The sequence below is a fragment of the Schistocerca serialis genome, chromosome 8 (assembly GCF_023864345.2).
Source record: "Schistocerca serialis cubense isolate TAMUIC-IGC-003099 chromosome 8, iqSchSeri2.2, whole genome shotgun sequence".
In the NCBI taxonomy this organism is placed as follows: domain Eukaryota; kingdom Metazoa; phylum Arthropoda; class Insecta; order Orthoptera; family Acrididae; genus Schistocerca; species Schistocerca serialis.
In genome coordinates, this window is record NC_064645.1 from 31946787 (window position 1) to 31963269 (window position 16483).

A 16483-nucleotide genomic window follows, 5' to 3' on the forward strand; every position below is an offset into this window, starting at 1 on the left:
ACTGTCTCACTGTACAGGCAGTCCGTCACAATGTAGGAGCTCTAGAACCAAAAGTGGTGCAGGCTGTCTGTAAGCTTTTGGAATCCTGGGAGCCATGGCTCACTCACATTCATAACAGTGCGCTGTGCAGATGTCATCATCACTAATAAGCAGGTCATAGAAGGGACATATGCTATGAGTGATTCGATGGCACCACTGTTACAGAAAGCCTTTAAAAATGTCAAAGAAGGCGCCCTAAGAGTACATTAAATAATCAACAGTAATCTAAAAATAATTTTGAGAAATCCCTTAGTTAACTATTCAGATTTTGTTGTAGTGCTTATTTTGAAGAGTTGCCATAACAGACTGCAATGTTGTGGCATCTAGTCAAAGTTTGTTTCCCGTCATAAGCCTTTGTAGTCATTCTACAAGCTGCTTGCCACTGACAGTGAGAATATCCACACAGCTCTCTGATAGCAACATGTGCCAGTGGCTCCCACTACAACAAATGCTAATGGACAGCCTGCCCACTTCCAATTATATGTCTACTTCATCCTGATGGACTGACTGTGCAGTGAGATGACTGATGGCCATGATTTTGAACAGCCACATCCACTTAATTTTTTTTTCTTTGCATACGTTTTATTTTGTATTGTTTCTACTTTCAGACACATTTTCCATTATTTCTACCACTTCTAACATAGCAGTTTCTATGTAATTAAACTCGTTTATGTCTAGTCATTAACCATTGCACCAAATGTCAGTTTATTAACATAACTGTGAAATGTAACTGACAAATATATTTGACTACAGATTCCAACATTTCAGCTACAGTCAATTATCAGTGGTAAGATTTGTAATTCTTACAGATTATTTGGGTTGTCACAAACATTGTTAGTAAATTCAGTTAACAACTATGTGTCCTCTGTGTCATTATAAGGTGATAGGCTATCTCGTTTCTCCATTTCTGGGGTCGTGTTACACGAATTCCCAATAGCTTTATTTTTATTTTCTCTTGGAGATCTGATGCTAGTTGTCAGGTCGGAAAGGGTTATCTGTGCAAATAGAATAAAATGTGACCTAGACTGTGAATTCTATGATTGTGTAGATATCAAGATCACAAGCCTCCTCATTTCATATAGTACGAGGGCCGTTCAGAAAGTAACCTCCGGTTGATTTAAAAAAATACACCAAGTTAAATAAAAATATTTTAATATATACATCTTACAACTACATCTTTGCACTATTTTTCTACATAGTCTCCATAGCGATTGAGGCACTTATCGTATCTCTTCACAAGCTTTGAAATTCCTTCTGCATAAAAATCACCCGCTTGTGCCTGGAGCCAGCCTGTGACCGCATCTTTGAGCTCTTCGTCGTCATCAAACCGCTGTGACCCGAGCCATTTCTTCAAATGCATGAAGAGGTGATAATCACTTGGCGCCAGGTCTGGGCTGTAAGGTGGATGGTTGATAACGTCCCACTTGAAAGACTCAAGAAGGGCCGTTGTTCTGCGAGCAGAGTGAGGACGGGCGTTATCGTGCAAAAAAACGATACCGGAAGTCAGCATACCACGGCGTTTGTTCTGTATAGCCCGTCGTAACTTTTTTATTGTTTCACAGTACACGTCTTGATTAATGGTCGTACCACGTTCCATGAATTCAACCAACAACACCCCTTTGGCATCCCAAAACACCGTTGCCATCAGTTTTCTGGCAGAAAAATCTTGCGAGGCTTTTCTTGGTTTGGTAGGCGAATTTGAATGTGCCCACATCTTTGATTGTTCTTTTGTCTCAGGGTTCACGTACTTAATCCAGGTTTGGTCACCGGTCACGATTCTGTTTAACAATGGTTCTCCTTCGTCCTCATAACGTGACAGAAAGTCTAATGCAGAGGCCATTCTTTGAGTTTTGTGGTGGTCGGTAAGAATTTTGGGCACCCATCGTGCACAGAACTTACAGTAACCCAATCTTGCTGTCACTATCTCGTACAAGAGAGTCTCAGAAATCTGTGGAAAACCAGTAGACAACTCCGACATTGAGAAACGTCGATTTTCACGAACTTTTGCATCAACTGTCTGAACGAGTTCGTCAGTCACCAATGATGGTCTACCACTCCTCTCTTCATCATGAACGTTTTCTCGTCCACTTTTAAATAAACGTACCCATTCACGGACAACTCCTTCACTCATAACTCTTGGTCCGTACACGGCACAAAGCTCACGATGAATAGCTGCTGCAGAATATCCTTTGGCTGTAAAAAACCTTATGACAGCACGCACTTCACATTTGGCGGGGTTTTCTATTGCAGCACACATTTCAAACTGCCACAAAAACTAAACTAGCGCAGGTACGACGTTCACTCGACCACGGCTTGATGCCGACTGACCTGTTGAGTGCGTGAACGCACAGATGGCATCGCTACTCCCCCCACAACCCGCACTGTGACCAATCGGAGGTTACTTTCTGAACCGCCCTCGTATATTTGTTGTGCACTCTGATTTCCATGACCTTGAGACATACTGTGTGTGTGTGTGTGTGTGTGTGTGTGGGCAGGTGGGTGGGAGGGGGGGGGGGGGGTAGATATTGTAAATATATTTGATGCACTTTGTGTGCTGTGGTATGTTATTTTCAAAATGATGAACCAGTAACATCTGATGTATTAATTACGTGTATTTCATTTGGTTTTTATTATGCTCTGCTGGCAACCACAGTTCAGGTTCTGAAGGTTTACTTTTGCAGGTTTCAGCAACTGGTGCAGATCAGGGTAAACCGCCACTGCCGCCAGTGCCTCCTGCGTCTTACGACGGTTTCGACTCGTCTTTCCGAGGTTCGTTGAGTACCTTGGTAGCGTCTGATGATGACCTGTCGACTCATGTCGGTGCATCTCTGTACAGAGCACACAATGGGTCTCCTTCATCAACGGCTGCGGCACTCGGCTGGGACTATTTGCTCAACTGGGGTCCCAATTTTGAAAGCCTAGTGGGTGTTTTCAAGGATATTGCTGAACTGCCAGACTCTGTAAACTCGCGAGTGGCCGCATCACTGCGATTGCCGAACAGTGCACCCAAGCCATCCGAAGAATATGTCTGACAGCTATGACATTGTCTTTTGGCTGGGCAAAAGGGGCAATGAGAAATTTTATTCTTGTGCCGAACTGCAGACAGTGATTCTGTGTTTACTTGCAGGTGATGAAGAGAACGTCTGACTTTCTGGTAAACTGTTTCTGTGTTGTACATGAGGAAGTTTTCGTGTACTTTCTCAGAAGAATCACACTTATCCAGAATATTTCAGACAGTACGTTTCAGATGTTGCATACTGTGATATTTTAAGTGAATAGTGCAAGAGACTTTTCTGTGCACAATGGAGTTACAACTCTCAGGTCAGTTTGTGTCCCCATAAGGCAGCCTTGCGTCAAGTTACAAGCACACCTCATTTTGTTGCAGTGCTGCATTCTGCATATTGAATGAGGGCAGTTCCCATGTAAATGGTCCATAACATTAAATGCATGTTGTAAATGCACCCCAAACCTTAGAAATGTACAAGCAGATTCACGAAAAGAAACTGCGGACTGTAAATAATTGTAAATGTTCATACCTCTTGTGCCATTGTGTCCTGTGTCACTCTGTGCTTCTGGCTATGTTATAGTATTTACTCAAAATGTTTTGAAACTTCGTTTTTCATCATCCTTGCTTGGCTTATTTACCATACCTGTGACTGGAACAATATAAACATCCCTTTAAATTTGTTTTACTGTATAATTAAGGACCGATTATTTTTCACTCCCTCTTTTTTCTCTCGTCGAGAATACTGTTATTCATTTGCAGATTCACAGTTAGTGGCACAGAACAGTATATTTCCACTTTCAGGCAACTATTTTGTGGGGAAAATTGCCCACTAGGTGTGCTCAATTTTGTATGTCCATTAGACAGTATGGTACAAAACGAAATATTGCCAATTTTATGATGTACTATATAATTATAAAAAAAATGTATAATGGCAGTACCCCATGCTACTTTTACTTGTAAATATTATTTGTATTTTTATATTGACAATGTCTGTTTATTTGTATGAAAATTGTGAAGTTGTACATTTGTATGTAATATTCAGTAACTCACTGTGCTTAGCCAAAAGAGGTAGTGCCAAATGTTTTGCCTGTGTGAATGAGTGTTTAAATTTGAGTGTTATAATGCGAGAGATGTGAAATAATAAACAACGGAAGATGACACAAATTTTCATGTGTGTTAATTTATTTCACAACACAGATATATCAAAACTTTTGGGAGAAAATATGCTTGTGAATTTATTCCTCTAGTCCCATTTTTCAAAATCGCATTTTCTCCAACATATCATCATTACCTTACCAGAGGAATGATGAAAATTTTTCCATCAGATGTTTATTTAATTTGGATACTATTGCTCTATGATAAAACAATGTAACAATATTATTAAAAGAATAATTGCTATACACCATATAGTGGAGATGATGATCGCAGATAGGCACTACAAAAAGCATGTCAGGAACTGAGCTTTTGGCCAACGAGGCCTTCGTCGAAAATAGACAAAAAACTTACACACCTGCGTGCATACAAATGGTACTCACACACACATGACCACAGTCTGGCTGCTGAGACCAGACTGCGAGCAGCAGCATGTGATGGGAGAGGCAACTAGTTGGTGAGGATAAGGAGGAGGCTGGGGTGGGGAGGGGGAGAGAGAGACCAGTGTAGGGGTGGGGGCCAGTAAAGTGCTGCTTGAGGGAGTGTACATGGACGAGGGAGAGAGACGGCAGGGCGGCTCGAAGCAGTTGGGAGGTTAGACGGTTGGGCGGGGTGAGATGTACTGGAAAAGGAGAGGAGTATAAAGATGGAGGGTGCATTGGTGGAATAGAAAGCTGTGTAGTGTCGGAATGGAAACAGGGAAGGGGCTTGATGGCTAATGACAATGACTAATGAAGGTTGAGGCCAGGAGGGTTATGGGAACGTAGGATATTTGTAGGGAGAGTTCCGACCATGCCTTATCTCTCCAGTCACCCACCACCTCCCAAAGTCCCATTGTCTGGCCACAGGGGTGCATTCCCCTCATGACTCAGTGCAATGGTGTCACATTCTCTGCCAGCGTTTCAACTACTTCTTCTCGTGCCCTCAAATGAGGACCGTCCTGCCCACTATCCTTCCTACTCTTCCCACAGTGGTACTCTGCTGCCCACCGAACCTACACAACCCCTGCTCTCAACCCCTTGCCTTCTGGCTGATATTCCTGTAATAGATCTAGATGCAAGACCTGTCCCATACATCCTCTGACCACCACGTATTCCAGCCCTGTCACAAGCATCACCTATCCCACCAAAGGCAGAGCTATCTGTGAAACCAGACATGTGATCTACAAGCCAAGCTGCAACCACTGTGCTGTCTGTCCACATGAATAGCCACTAACAAAACTGTGGCCAAATAACGGCTGGACCACCACACTGAGCACGCCACCCAACAGGATGTTCATTTCAATGACAGCTTCACAGCTTTTGCTATCTGGATCCTTCCCACCGACATCAGCTTTGCTGAGTTGCGCAGGTGGGAACTGTCCCTGCAATATATCCTACATTGCTGTAACCCTTCTGGCCTCAACCTTTGTAAGTCATTGTCGTTACCCATTGAGCCACTTCCGTGTTCCCATTCCAGCACTACACAGCTGTCTACTCCACCAACGCACTCTCAGTCTTCTTTCATCTCCCTTTTCCTGCTACACCTCACGCCATCCACCCCACCTAACCTTCCGGACTGCACCTAGCCGCCCTACCATCCCTCCACCTCATCCCTGTACACTCCCACAAGCAGCACTTTACCATCCCCCACCCCCACCCTGCTATCCTTCCCCCTGCCTACGCCAGCCTCCTCTTTATCCCCACCACACAGTAGCCTCTCCCGTCTTGCACTGCTGCTGCTCGCAGAGACTGGTCATTTGTGTGAGTTGTGTTTGTGTGAGTGTCTGTGTATGTTGTGTATTTTCGACAAAGGCTTTGTTGGCCGAAAGCTCACTTCCTGACAACCTTTTTGTTGTGCCTGTCTGTGACTGAGCATCTCTGCTATAAGGTGCGTACCAATTATGCTTTTCATAATATTGGTACATTCCATCCTTGATTTTACATTGTTTGATAAAACAATGTACAATTTACATTGTCTAAGCCTAGGCATGTGCAGGTGTAAACAGCTTGATCTTGGAAATCTTTCGCCTTGTTATTTTGATTATGTTTTGATTAACACTGTGATAGCATGGTGTATGCGACCCGGGACACTGAGATCCGGGAAAAACCCGGGAAATTTTCATCCAGGAGAAAACCGGGAAAAACCCAGGATTTTTTTTAGAATTCCGGGAATGTTTCATTGTTTTAGTTTGCAGTTAATTTTTTGTGATTTTGACTGGTAAGAACCAATACTCCAACAAAGGATATTACTGTATCCCACATCTACAGGATAACACTGCAGCAACAAAACATTAATAAGAGGAAGAAAAAACGAAAATAAAACTTAAGTCGTAAAGGAAATGAGCCACATACAACAACAAAACATAGTACTCTTACAAGTGTCTGCCAACAGCAAAGTGTGTCAAAAGTGACAGCTGTTGACATTAGATTCGTTTGAGCAGTTGCGGGTGGGCTCTTGTGCATGCGCAGTTGAGTCGTGTATGGGTAGTTCCTTCTGCCACTTCTGGCTACGGATGTGTGGCTGGGCGCCACTATCTAGTATTGCCCCGGTTCAGAAATATCGTAGGTCCGGGGCTGATGCACAGAGGAGTCTGAGTTGTGGTGGGGGGGGGGGTGAGTAGTGTCCACGTGACCCGTGTTACGTTTAGTGATTTTGCTGTTTCCTCTTCATTTATTACTCTCACATGAAATGAAAACAAAACGGATTTCTTTGGCCGGGAGCTACCAAATGAATTAAAATAACGTTCGCATAATTATGGAAGGCTAAAATATGTTATTGTTTTCAGGTTTTATTTCCACCTTTATGACAGTCAAGCATTAATCACCTTGCAGAACAATGAAGTTATTTTTGTCGCTTTGCTAAAGAGATTTGGCTTTTATTAATCTTTTGTGCTGAGGCAGTCAATTTATTTGAAACGAAGTGTGTAATTTCACACTGTTAGCTAGTTTCAACTGTTCGCTGCATTTCAAGTGCACGTTTTCCATCTTCTAGCTCGCATGACATTATGCCATAATAAAGAACTAAACATGAGATAATACAGCACTGGTACTCAAGAAAATTTACATCAAATCTGGACATACGAATGTGCACTTTAAGTCCAATTATGCATTTTAGTATGGTTCTTGAAATTTTGGTGAACTTGAAGTGTCCTCTGATGTCTTGTTTCTTTTGTGACATAGTGCAAAATCTATTAATTTTTTACACATACAAACATACCGGCTTCCTGTGTTATCATAGCTGCGCAAGAGCGGTGGCGCCTGTTCTCTGGCACTCTCCGGCAACTGCTGAAACAAATCAGTTTCTAAAAGGTCACGGGAAAACATTGCGGATTCTGATTTGAAAAGCGTTACTTTCACAGTAAATTTCTGTTTACACAGGATGAACTATATGCGAGAATGTGTGATGAATTTCTTTGACTCTCAATTAAAAATCAACTCTTTGAGGATGATCATCTAGAAGAATTTCGAGCCCAGAAGAACAGACATTTACGTCGTTATTAAAAATTTTACTGGCAAATGTGTGTGATATATCTTAAATTGTAACACAAATCACTTGTAAATGTGGACGGCACTCTTGGTGCTGCTGCATCTACAGGTAAGGGGAAAAATGCTGTTAGGGGAGTAGGTAAAACTGCTCAATTTGTTCTTTTAAATGGGCCTACCTTGTTTTGTGGCGCGAGATTTAATTTTTCTGTAATGAAAAGTAGCACTTCTTCCACCCTTGGTAATGGTTGGATTACTGTTGCTTTTGTTGCATGTAATAGTGCAGGGAGAGCTGGTTTGGAATCCTTTGAAACTAGGGAGATCTTAGCTTACCGTACTATACCTGTTTCTGAGATTATTATCTCTGGTGAGGGTTCCTACCTTATGCCACATGGGAGCTTCTCTTGCAGCTTATTAATCTTGAAGACTGCGATTATATGTGAAACCTCTGTTTTTCTTGTAGCAACACTATGGATATTAATTTAAACCATCAGCTTTTCTTATTTGTGTGTTCGCGCTACTTAAGAGTGATCTTGTTATTGGCTGACTTCATAACGTGTCCTATGCTGTCATCAGCTGGCGAGATCACACTTACAAAAGCGCGTCGCAATCTCGATTTCAATGCCTTGGAAAGTAACATGCGGTGTTTGGTGGAATTCAAATTTATATCTTTGTAACACGAAAATATGCGGCATACATGTTGCTGCTGCACATCAAAGATCTTTCCAAAATGTGTTCCCCTCCTCCTCCCCCCCCCCCCCCCCCCCCCCCCCCCTTTGAGTTTATTTTTCTAAAGTGAAATTCTACGTCGGGGTATAAAACCATTAAAACCGTAAACATTCAAAAGACTGATAAGTTTTACAGTGCCGAGGAAAAGTATACTCTCACATAACACAGGGAAAAATGTATTTTCATCTGGGAGAAAGTGTATTTTCAGCCGAGAAATCCAGGAAAAATCCAGGAATTTTTTTTCCTTGTCCATGTATACACCCTGGATAGGCTGCTTTACTGCAGAGTGCATTTTTTGAGTTTGTCTTTTGTTTGCACTTAGCAGAAAACTCAAGTGCATACTCTAATTATACATATCAGTCATAAATTATGGAAGGTTAAGTAAATAGTGGAAGGAGCTATAAAGGATAACTACGCACTGTATAATTGTGGCATGGGATTAAAACTATTCCTAAACTTTTGGACAATGCCTTTCCTGAAAGCTAACAAAACTCTTCCATGACTACATTGACCTGCCTGGCCTGCTACATTGTACCGGCACTATAACCAGACTGGCCAAGTCGGGACAAAGCAGCTGTGTACCTACGACTGCATGGTTTTGTTAGCTAACTCTGAGGAAGGACAATATCCAAAAGCTTAGCAACAATTTTAGTCATGTTTGTGCTCAGTGCCTCAATTATAAGGAAAGCAGTTACCATTTTTTGTTCCATTATGTCTATTCCACTCAAGAATGTTAATTAATGTATACATACAGGGTGTCCCAGGAGGAACGGTCAGAATTGAGGGATATGATGGGCATGATCATTTGAAGCAAAAATGTCTAGTAAACATGGGCTCTATAGTCCATAACTTAAGAGAAACGAGCACTTGTTATCTTCGCTAGAGTGAACACAAATCTTCTACTGAACAAGTGCTCATATCTCTTAAGGCACGCATTTACAGCCCATGTTTACTATACTTCAAATCATTCTTACTGCCACCTGGGATACCCTGTATAAGGCTTCCATGTTTGTAGTAACCATTAGCGTTTCTATGTTACTAAAAGAGGATGTGGAAGATGAACAGCTAATGGTTTGACTGCAATGTTATATATTTCGTATAGCACCATTTATGTAGAGAAAAAAAATTAAGGTGTCATATCTCTCAGAGTAATTTGTTTTACACATGAGGGAGTGACCATTAATGTCAAATATCATATTCATAGCAAACTCCTGTAGTCAAGTAGGTTTGCCTTCCAATAATCTGCAAGTTCAGCTGTGACTATACAGTCAAGTGCAAGAGGTGCTCAGTTTGCTGTTGTAATGATTGGTGGTACACCTTCTAGCCTTCCCTTTCATCTGACTAGTTCCTTTTGTTTCCTGTACTGCCTCTTATAAGTCACTGTTAATCGCCCCCCCCTCCCCCTCCCCCTCCAAAAAAAAGGAAGTGTCCCACAATTTAAAAGTGATCTTCAGAATGAACAGTCAGGAGATGAGATGAGGTCCACAGGGCATCAAATAGCCGAAACTTAGCCTGTTGTCGGCAGGCTTATGCACAAGAGAATTTGCTGGCTTTCAGATTAAATCCTTTGTTAGGCCATAGCAAACCCCTTGCCATCCCCCCGCCCACCCGCACACACACACACACACACACACACACACACACACCTGTTCCACTAAATTGTGCATTCTGCCAGTTGTGTGTCTGGCCAGCACAAAGTAGGTGCACTAGTGTGTGTGTGTGTGTGTTGTAATCTCCCCTCCCTCCTTTGTTGCTGTCACTTCTATTGTTGATGGTAAAGACTTTTTAAAAAATATGAGACTAGTAACATTTACAATAAACTTTTTACTTATCTTCTTTTCTGGTAGTTGGCTCCAGTTCTTCATGTCTAGGGGTCTGATTCTCGAAGCTTAAATTTTCACATTTTAGGTTCTCATGTTCCAATTGACGTAAATAAATTTGATGAATGTTTGTGCAGATTTTTTTATGTTTATTTGCTTCACATTTTACTCTATCACACTGTCTTTTGAATTCTCATATTAACAAAGACGAATTTCCTTTGTTCTTCCAAAATACAAAAACACATTCAATCACATTCCTCACTCTGCAATAACAACAGTATTCCATACCTTTTACAAATTTTCTTGACAAATGAATTTCTATTGATATAAAAATGAATCCAGAAATAAACATAATAAACAATACCAGATTTCATAATTAATAATAGAAATTTTAAGTATGCCAAATATTTAGTAATTTATAATGTTTCTAAAAAAATAAATTTAACTGTACATACAGAGGTAGTACTATCGATTGTAACAATAAAAATAAAGTAACTCAATTTCTTAGTTTTTAGCTTCAAATGTAACATATTGTGTATAAAATTATATGAAATTTTTCAGATAACAGTTGAGATAATATTGACCAGTCCAAAATTCAAAAATCAGTGAGGACAAGTAATGCTAGAGGAGGATGTTCCTTTACAGAGAGATAGGTAGATAGAGAGTGTGTGTGTGTGTGTGTGTGTGTGTGTGTGTGTGTGTGTGCGCACATTCTTGCTTCATGTGCGCACTCAGAAAGCTAGCTAGTTTTCCTTCTCTTTTGTTTATGTATGTGACTGTTGACAACCCAGTCCTTCTGCTGTTCAGTGGTGGTGTCCTTTACTCCTAAGTTAACATTCTACCACAACTTACCTGCTATAACAATATGGAAAGATAGATTGCTACTCACCACATAGAGTCGAGTTCCAGAGAAAAAGAATGCTAGAATTTTTCTCTTTGCACTTGTCTGCGATTCAGTGCCTCCACTAATTATTAACATATGTTTTATGTAGTGGATGTATCAATGCAATTTTACAGACTTCTAGAATTTACTCAGCTTGCCAAGTGTTTTGTATGACCAATATAATTCCTTTTTAAGTTTTTAGGCACAGCTGATTTCAGGATTTCTGCAACAATTTCGTCTTCAATCGATGTTTTGTTATTTTTTAAGCTTTTAATATGTGCAGCAGTTTCCTCTTCATTTGGTACTTTTGAATCTGAATTCGCTTTTAGGGGAATTTCTGGCTGAAATCTTTCTGTGGGTTCAGATAAATTTAGAAGTTTCTAAAATATTTGCTAAAAATTATCTGAATTTTCTTGGTTGTTGCATGCCAACTCTCTATTTTCGTTATTGAAGTCCTGGTGTTGGTTTTTTGGAAGTCTTTTTCAATTTCACAGAGTTGACTATGCATGGAGAGCTGCATCAAACCAGTCTCAGGACTGAAGACCACAACAACAACAGAGTTGACTGTTTCCATATTGTCTTTTTGTTTGTCTAATTAATTTCAAAGTTTCTTTTCTAGTGCCAGGAATGTGTCATGAGTATTTTCTGATTTGTGACTATTCCCTGTTTTGAGCACCTTGTGCCAAGATTTTATTGCCTATTCGCAATCTTCATTCCTCCAAGGATATTTTATCTACCTCCTTAAAGGAATTTAGTTTCGAGGACTTTTCATGAATTTGGTGAGCTGTTCCCAGTTTTACACTTGCATTTTCTCATGTTCATTTGCCAGTAACAATGACTGGATTTAGTAATATCGAATTTCGAAATCACTGACATCCTTCTGCTGAGTTTTTTGGGTTTAAAATTTCGGTTGAGTTGGAATGAAGATTCGAGTCAAATTTGTAGAGCTTCAGGGCTTTAGGAGTGAATTAATGTTGATTCTGCCAAGGAAGGACTCTGGTTCTCTCTGGTCTGGTGTAACATTTCAACTTAGTCTCACCAGAGTACGACACGCTAGTTGCTGCACTACTGGTGGAGGATTTGTTACCCTCCTGGGTTATTTTTATAATTACTAAAACACTTCTTTGCTATACTTGGAATTACAGGGAACTCAGTGGTTAAGTCTGGAAGGGTTAGTTCCTGAATTTTATATTATGATCGCACCCCTGATTAATGGACAGTGACTACATTGCTATTCAATCCAAGTTGGAGATAAAGTGGGTTTTGTCAAATGTGCTGCAGCTTGTGCCATACCATGATCCATTTTCTCCATCCTATTACCCACTGAAAATGCTAGTGTTACATAAGGTCCACCTTCCCTGTCCACTTTCCTCAACACCTGCATGATGAGACCCCAGGTGAATGACAGATAAAGTAGAGTTCAAGTACAAAATATTACATAATAATTAACATATTCACTGGTAGCTGGGTCCACTGCATAATGGTTCTGTAATTGCAAAATCATGGATTTGACTCTCACTAGGGGCAATTTTTTTATTATTCTGTATTTATTATCAAATGGAAATGTTACTTAACAAATCTTGAAACCTTTTTTCTTTTTAATAAAAATAAAAACTTATTTTAAATTACTGGTCATATACAAAAGCAGATACAGATATGTGAAATGCTTTATTATTATATGACGAAATTATATACTTCAATAATATTGTTCACTTCTTTATTTTCTGCTAGCTGAGAACCTGACGTTGCCCGTTAAGTATTTATTCCATTTCTACTAGTCCATTGTTGTGTTTCATCCCACATGTGCGCGGCAACTTGGCTGTAACAGCATGAGTAAGGAACACTGCATGGTGGATCTGTCAGTGAGATGTGGTTCTAGTTACCTTAGATTGTTCTTCTTCCAATACAGTTGCCTTTTAGTTTTGTTCTCGTGGTCTGGCTACTCTGTACCATAGCAGTAAGTGAACTTATTCCTCTTGACTTTGTGTCTAGGCAGGGTGATGCTGTAAAAGAGTGTGTCAGTACTTCCAGCTACTGAATGATGAACACATCTTCAACGATAATCTTCTTTATTGTTCCAGCTGTTCACATCAATTGTGAAGGCAGATACAAATATCAGTAACTCATAAACTCAGACACATGGATCAATATGTCTGACCACATCCAATTCGACTTAAGATATAAGATTTACAGTCTTCATTTGTCTTGAGCATTTACTTAGTAGAACACTAGACTCTTGCTAATCCGGCCATTCCTGGCACATATGGGTGCTGGATTAGCGGAAGTGCTGGATTATTGAGTGTGTGAAATTTATTTTATTCATCTTTTGTTTTTCATTTATTTTGAATTCATAGGGGATATAGTGTACTGTATTTCATTAAACCGAAGGATACAATTTTAAATCACAGAGGATATACTTTATTAAATCCAAAAATACATTAATTTTCAAAGAAATCTTAGACCTTGAGTGTATACTGCACATAATTACACAGTCATATTACTCAATATGAAACATGTCCCTAATTTTTATCTGTCGCAATGATGATATGTGATGGTGGCATGCTTTATCATGCAACCGCTTTACTAGCAGTACATCGGTACTGCATGTATCTGGTTGTTGCATTATGTGCTCCAGGAAGACCTCGGCAGCTTCAGCACCAGTAGTATGAGAAATCTTCATGCTCTCTCCTCCTGTGTCCTCTTCTTCATCACTTTCACCATTACTTTCTAACGTTAAAGTTAGGTCCATATCACAGTTTTCCTCATTCAGCCACTAAGTAACATCCCCATCATCAATTTCTTCTCCTCCTGGAAGGTTGTGGAACATGTCAGTGTACAAAGTAATTGATAATTCCAAATTGACTGGCTCATCACTGTCACTCACTACTCGATAAAACTCGACATCAATGGATGGCCACAGTTTTCTCCAGCTCTTCATTATGGAAGCACTCTTCATTTTACCCCATGCTTCGGCTGCTTGGAAAACAACATCACATATGTTAATTGCTTTCCACACCGTCAGCATAGTCTCGATACAGTTGTTTTCACTTTCGTTCAGCAAGGAGATGAGAAGTGAATGTTGATAATGACATTTAATTGATTCCAAAATTCCCTGGTCCACGGGCTGAATTAGGGCTGTCACACTGGGTGGGAGAAAGAGTGTTTGTATGTGTATACCATCAGACTTTAGAGAAACATCTGAAGGATGACTGGGAGCACTGCCAGTTATAAGGCTAGCTTTCAATGGAAGCTTTTTCTTCTTTAACTCTTTTCTCACTGCTGGTACAAATGTTACATGGAAGCACTGAGAGAATATTTGTCTGTCCATCCATGCTTTCTTCTGAGCGCAATACTGAACTTGTAGAGTATTTATGTCAGTGTGTTGAAAACAACGTTGATGTTGGGATTTTCCAATCACCATAAGCGGTAGTGTATGATTCGCATTTGCATTACAACACGCCATTAATGTTACGTGCTGTTTCTGTTGCTTGTAACCATGAGCTTTCTTCTCGTTCTTGGAAGCTAATGTTTTTAAGGAAGCATATTGTAAAAGAGTCCTATTTCATCAGCATTATACAAGGCATCAGCAGTTAAATCTTGTTCCTCTATTATCTTCTGTATCTCGCTTACAAACTCATCAGCATCCTTATCGTCAGCTGAGAGACTTCCCCCGTTGACTGTCATCTGCCAAATGCCATGTTGTTTTTTCCAGTGATAGACAACCTTCACTCACTGCAAACAAGCTACTACCACCAAGTTGTTTGTTAAATGCAGCTGCTTTTTCCTTTATAACTGGGCCACTGACTGGAATTCCTTTACTGCATTGTTGTATGAAGCATCTATAAACAGCTACATCCAGTTCTTCATTCTCATTGATGACATGCCTCGCTCAGGTCGCCCAAGAGCTACTACTGCAGTGGATGACCACTATGTATGGATTGTGGCTCGGAGGTACCCTGACAGTAATGCCACCATGTTGAGTAATGCTTTTCATGCAGCCACGGGACGTTGTGTTATGATTCAAACTGTGCGCAATAGGCTACATGATGGGCAACTTCACTTCCGACATCCATGGTGAGATCCATCTTTGCATATGCCTTCAACCAGGCAGTCGTCAGAAACATGTTTTCAGGCAATCCAGTTGGGCTGAATGCCTTAGACACCCTGTCCAGCTAGTGCAGCAAGGTGGAGGTTCCCTGATGTTTTACGGTGGCATTACGTGAGGCTGACGTACGCCGCTGGTGGTCATGGAAGGTGCCGTAATGGCTGTTCGATACGTGAATGCCATCATCTGACCAATAGTCAACCATATCGGCAGCATATTGGCGAGGCATTCGTCTTCATAGACGACAATTCGCACCCCCACCGTGCACATCTTGTAAATGACTTCCTTCAGGATAACGACATCGCTCGACTAGAGTGGCCAGCATGTTCTCCAGACATGAACCCTATCGAACATGCCTGGTACAGAGTGAAAAGGGCTGTTTATGGATGATGTGACCCACCAACCACTCTGAGGGATCTCACCGTTGAGGAGTGGGACAATCTGGACCAACAATGCCTAGATGAACTTGTGGATGGTATGCCATGATGAATAAAGGCACACATCAATACAAGAGGGTGTGCTACTTGGTATTAGAGGTACAAGTGTGTACAGCAATCTTGACCAGCATCTCTGAAGGTCTCGTTGTATAGCAGTATAACATGCAATGTGTGGTTTTCATTAGCAATAAAAAGGGTGGAAATGATGTTTATGTATTCCAAATTTCTGTACAGGTCCTGGAACTCTTAAAACCGATGTGTGTATTCCAACTAACACTTTACCAGCGCAAACATACAAGTCAGGATCCCTCTACCCATACGCAGTTAGCCAAATAAATCTGCTTCCATAAGGTCATGTAACCTTCTGGGTACTATGGGATATTGCTTGTAGTTTATACCACTATTGTCTTCTTTGACCTTTTGACTACAATTCTTAAAATAATAAAATTTATTCATATGTTTTATGCACATTACGTATTCGAAAATGTCCATAACCTTTGAGTATGAACTGTATTAATTCATCCTCAGCGCACCGAGGTATGCATAATTTCCAACATAGAGTATGTAAATGTGATTTTCAAAGTAAAATATCATTTTGTATTGTCCATGAAAGTTGTTGTAATGGCACCAGGGAATCCTGTTTACGCTGTTGGTATTCCTTACTGAAGTATTCATCACCTTTTATTCCTTGCTTTATCTTAAGGGCTAAATTGTGTACCTCGGTTTTGGTATATGTAATATCTAAGAATTAAATGCTAATATCACCCCAGGGCCCTTGGTACATTTCAAATTGTTCATACCTAATGGTAGTGTACATATTTCATTGGGAATATAGTTCCACGAGCCT

The 16483-nt window shown here is 40.5% G+C and overlaps 1 protein-coding gene across 1 annotated transcript in view; it reads left to right on the forward strand.

The window, feature by feature from the left end:
- LOC126416156 (cadherin-related tumor suppressor-like) overlaps nucleotides 1-4210 on the forward strand; it is a 292823-nt gene extending 288613 nt beyond the window's left edge. The window contains exon 29 of the mRNA XM_050083710.1: nucleotides 2721-4210. Within this exon, the coding sequence (XP_049939667.1) occupies nucleotides 2721-3071 (351 nt within the window). The 3' untranslated portion in view covers nucleotides 3072-4210. The remainder of the gene's footprint in view (nucleotides 1-2720) is intronic.
- The last annotated feature ends 12273 nt before the right edge of the window (nucleotides 4211-16483 follow it).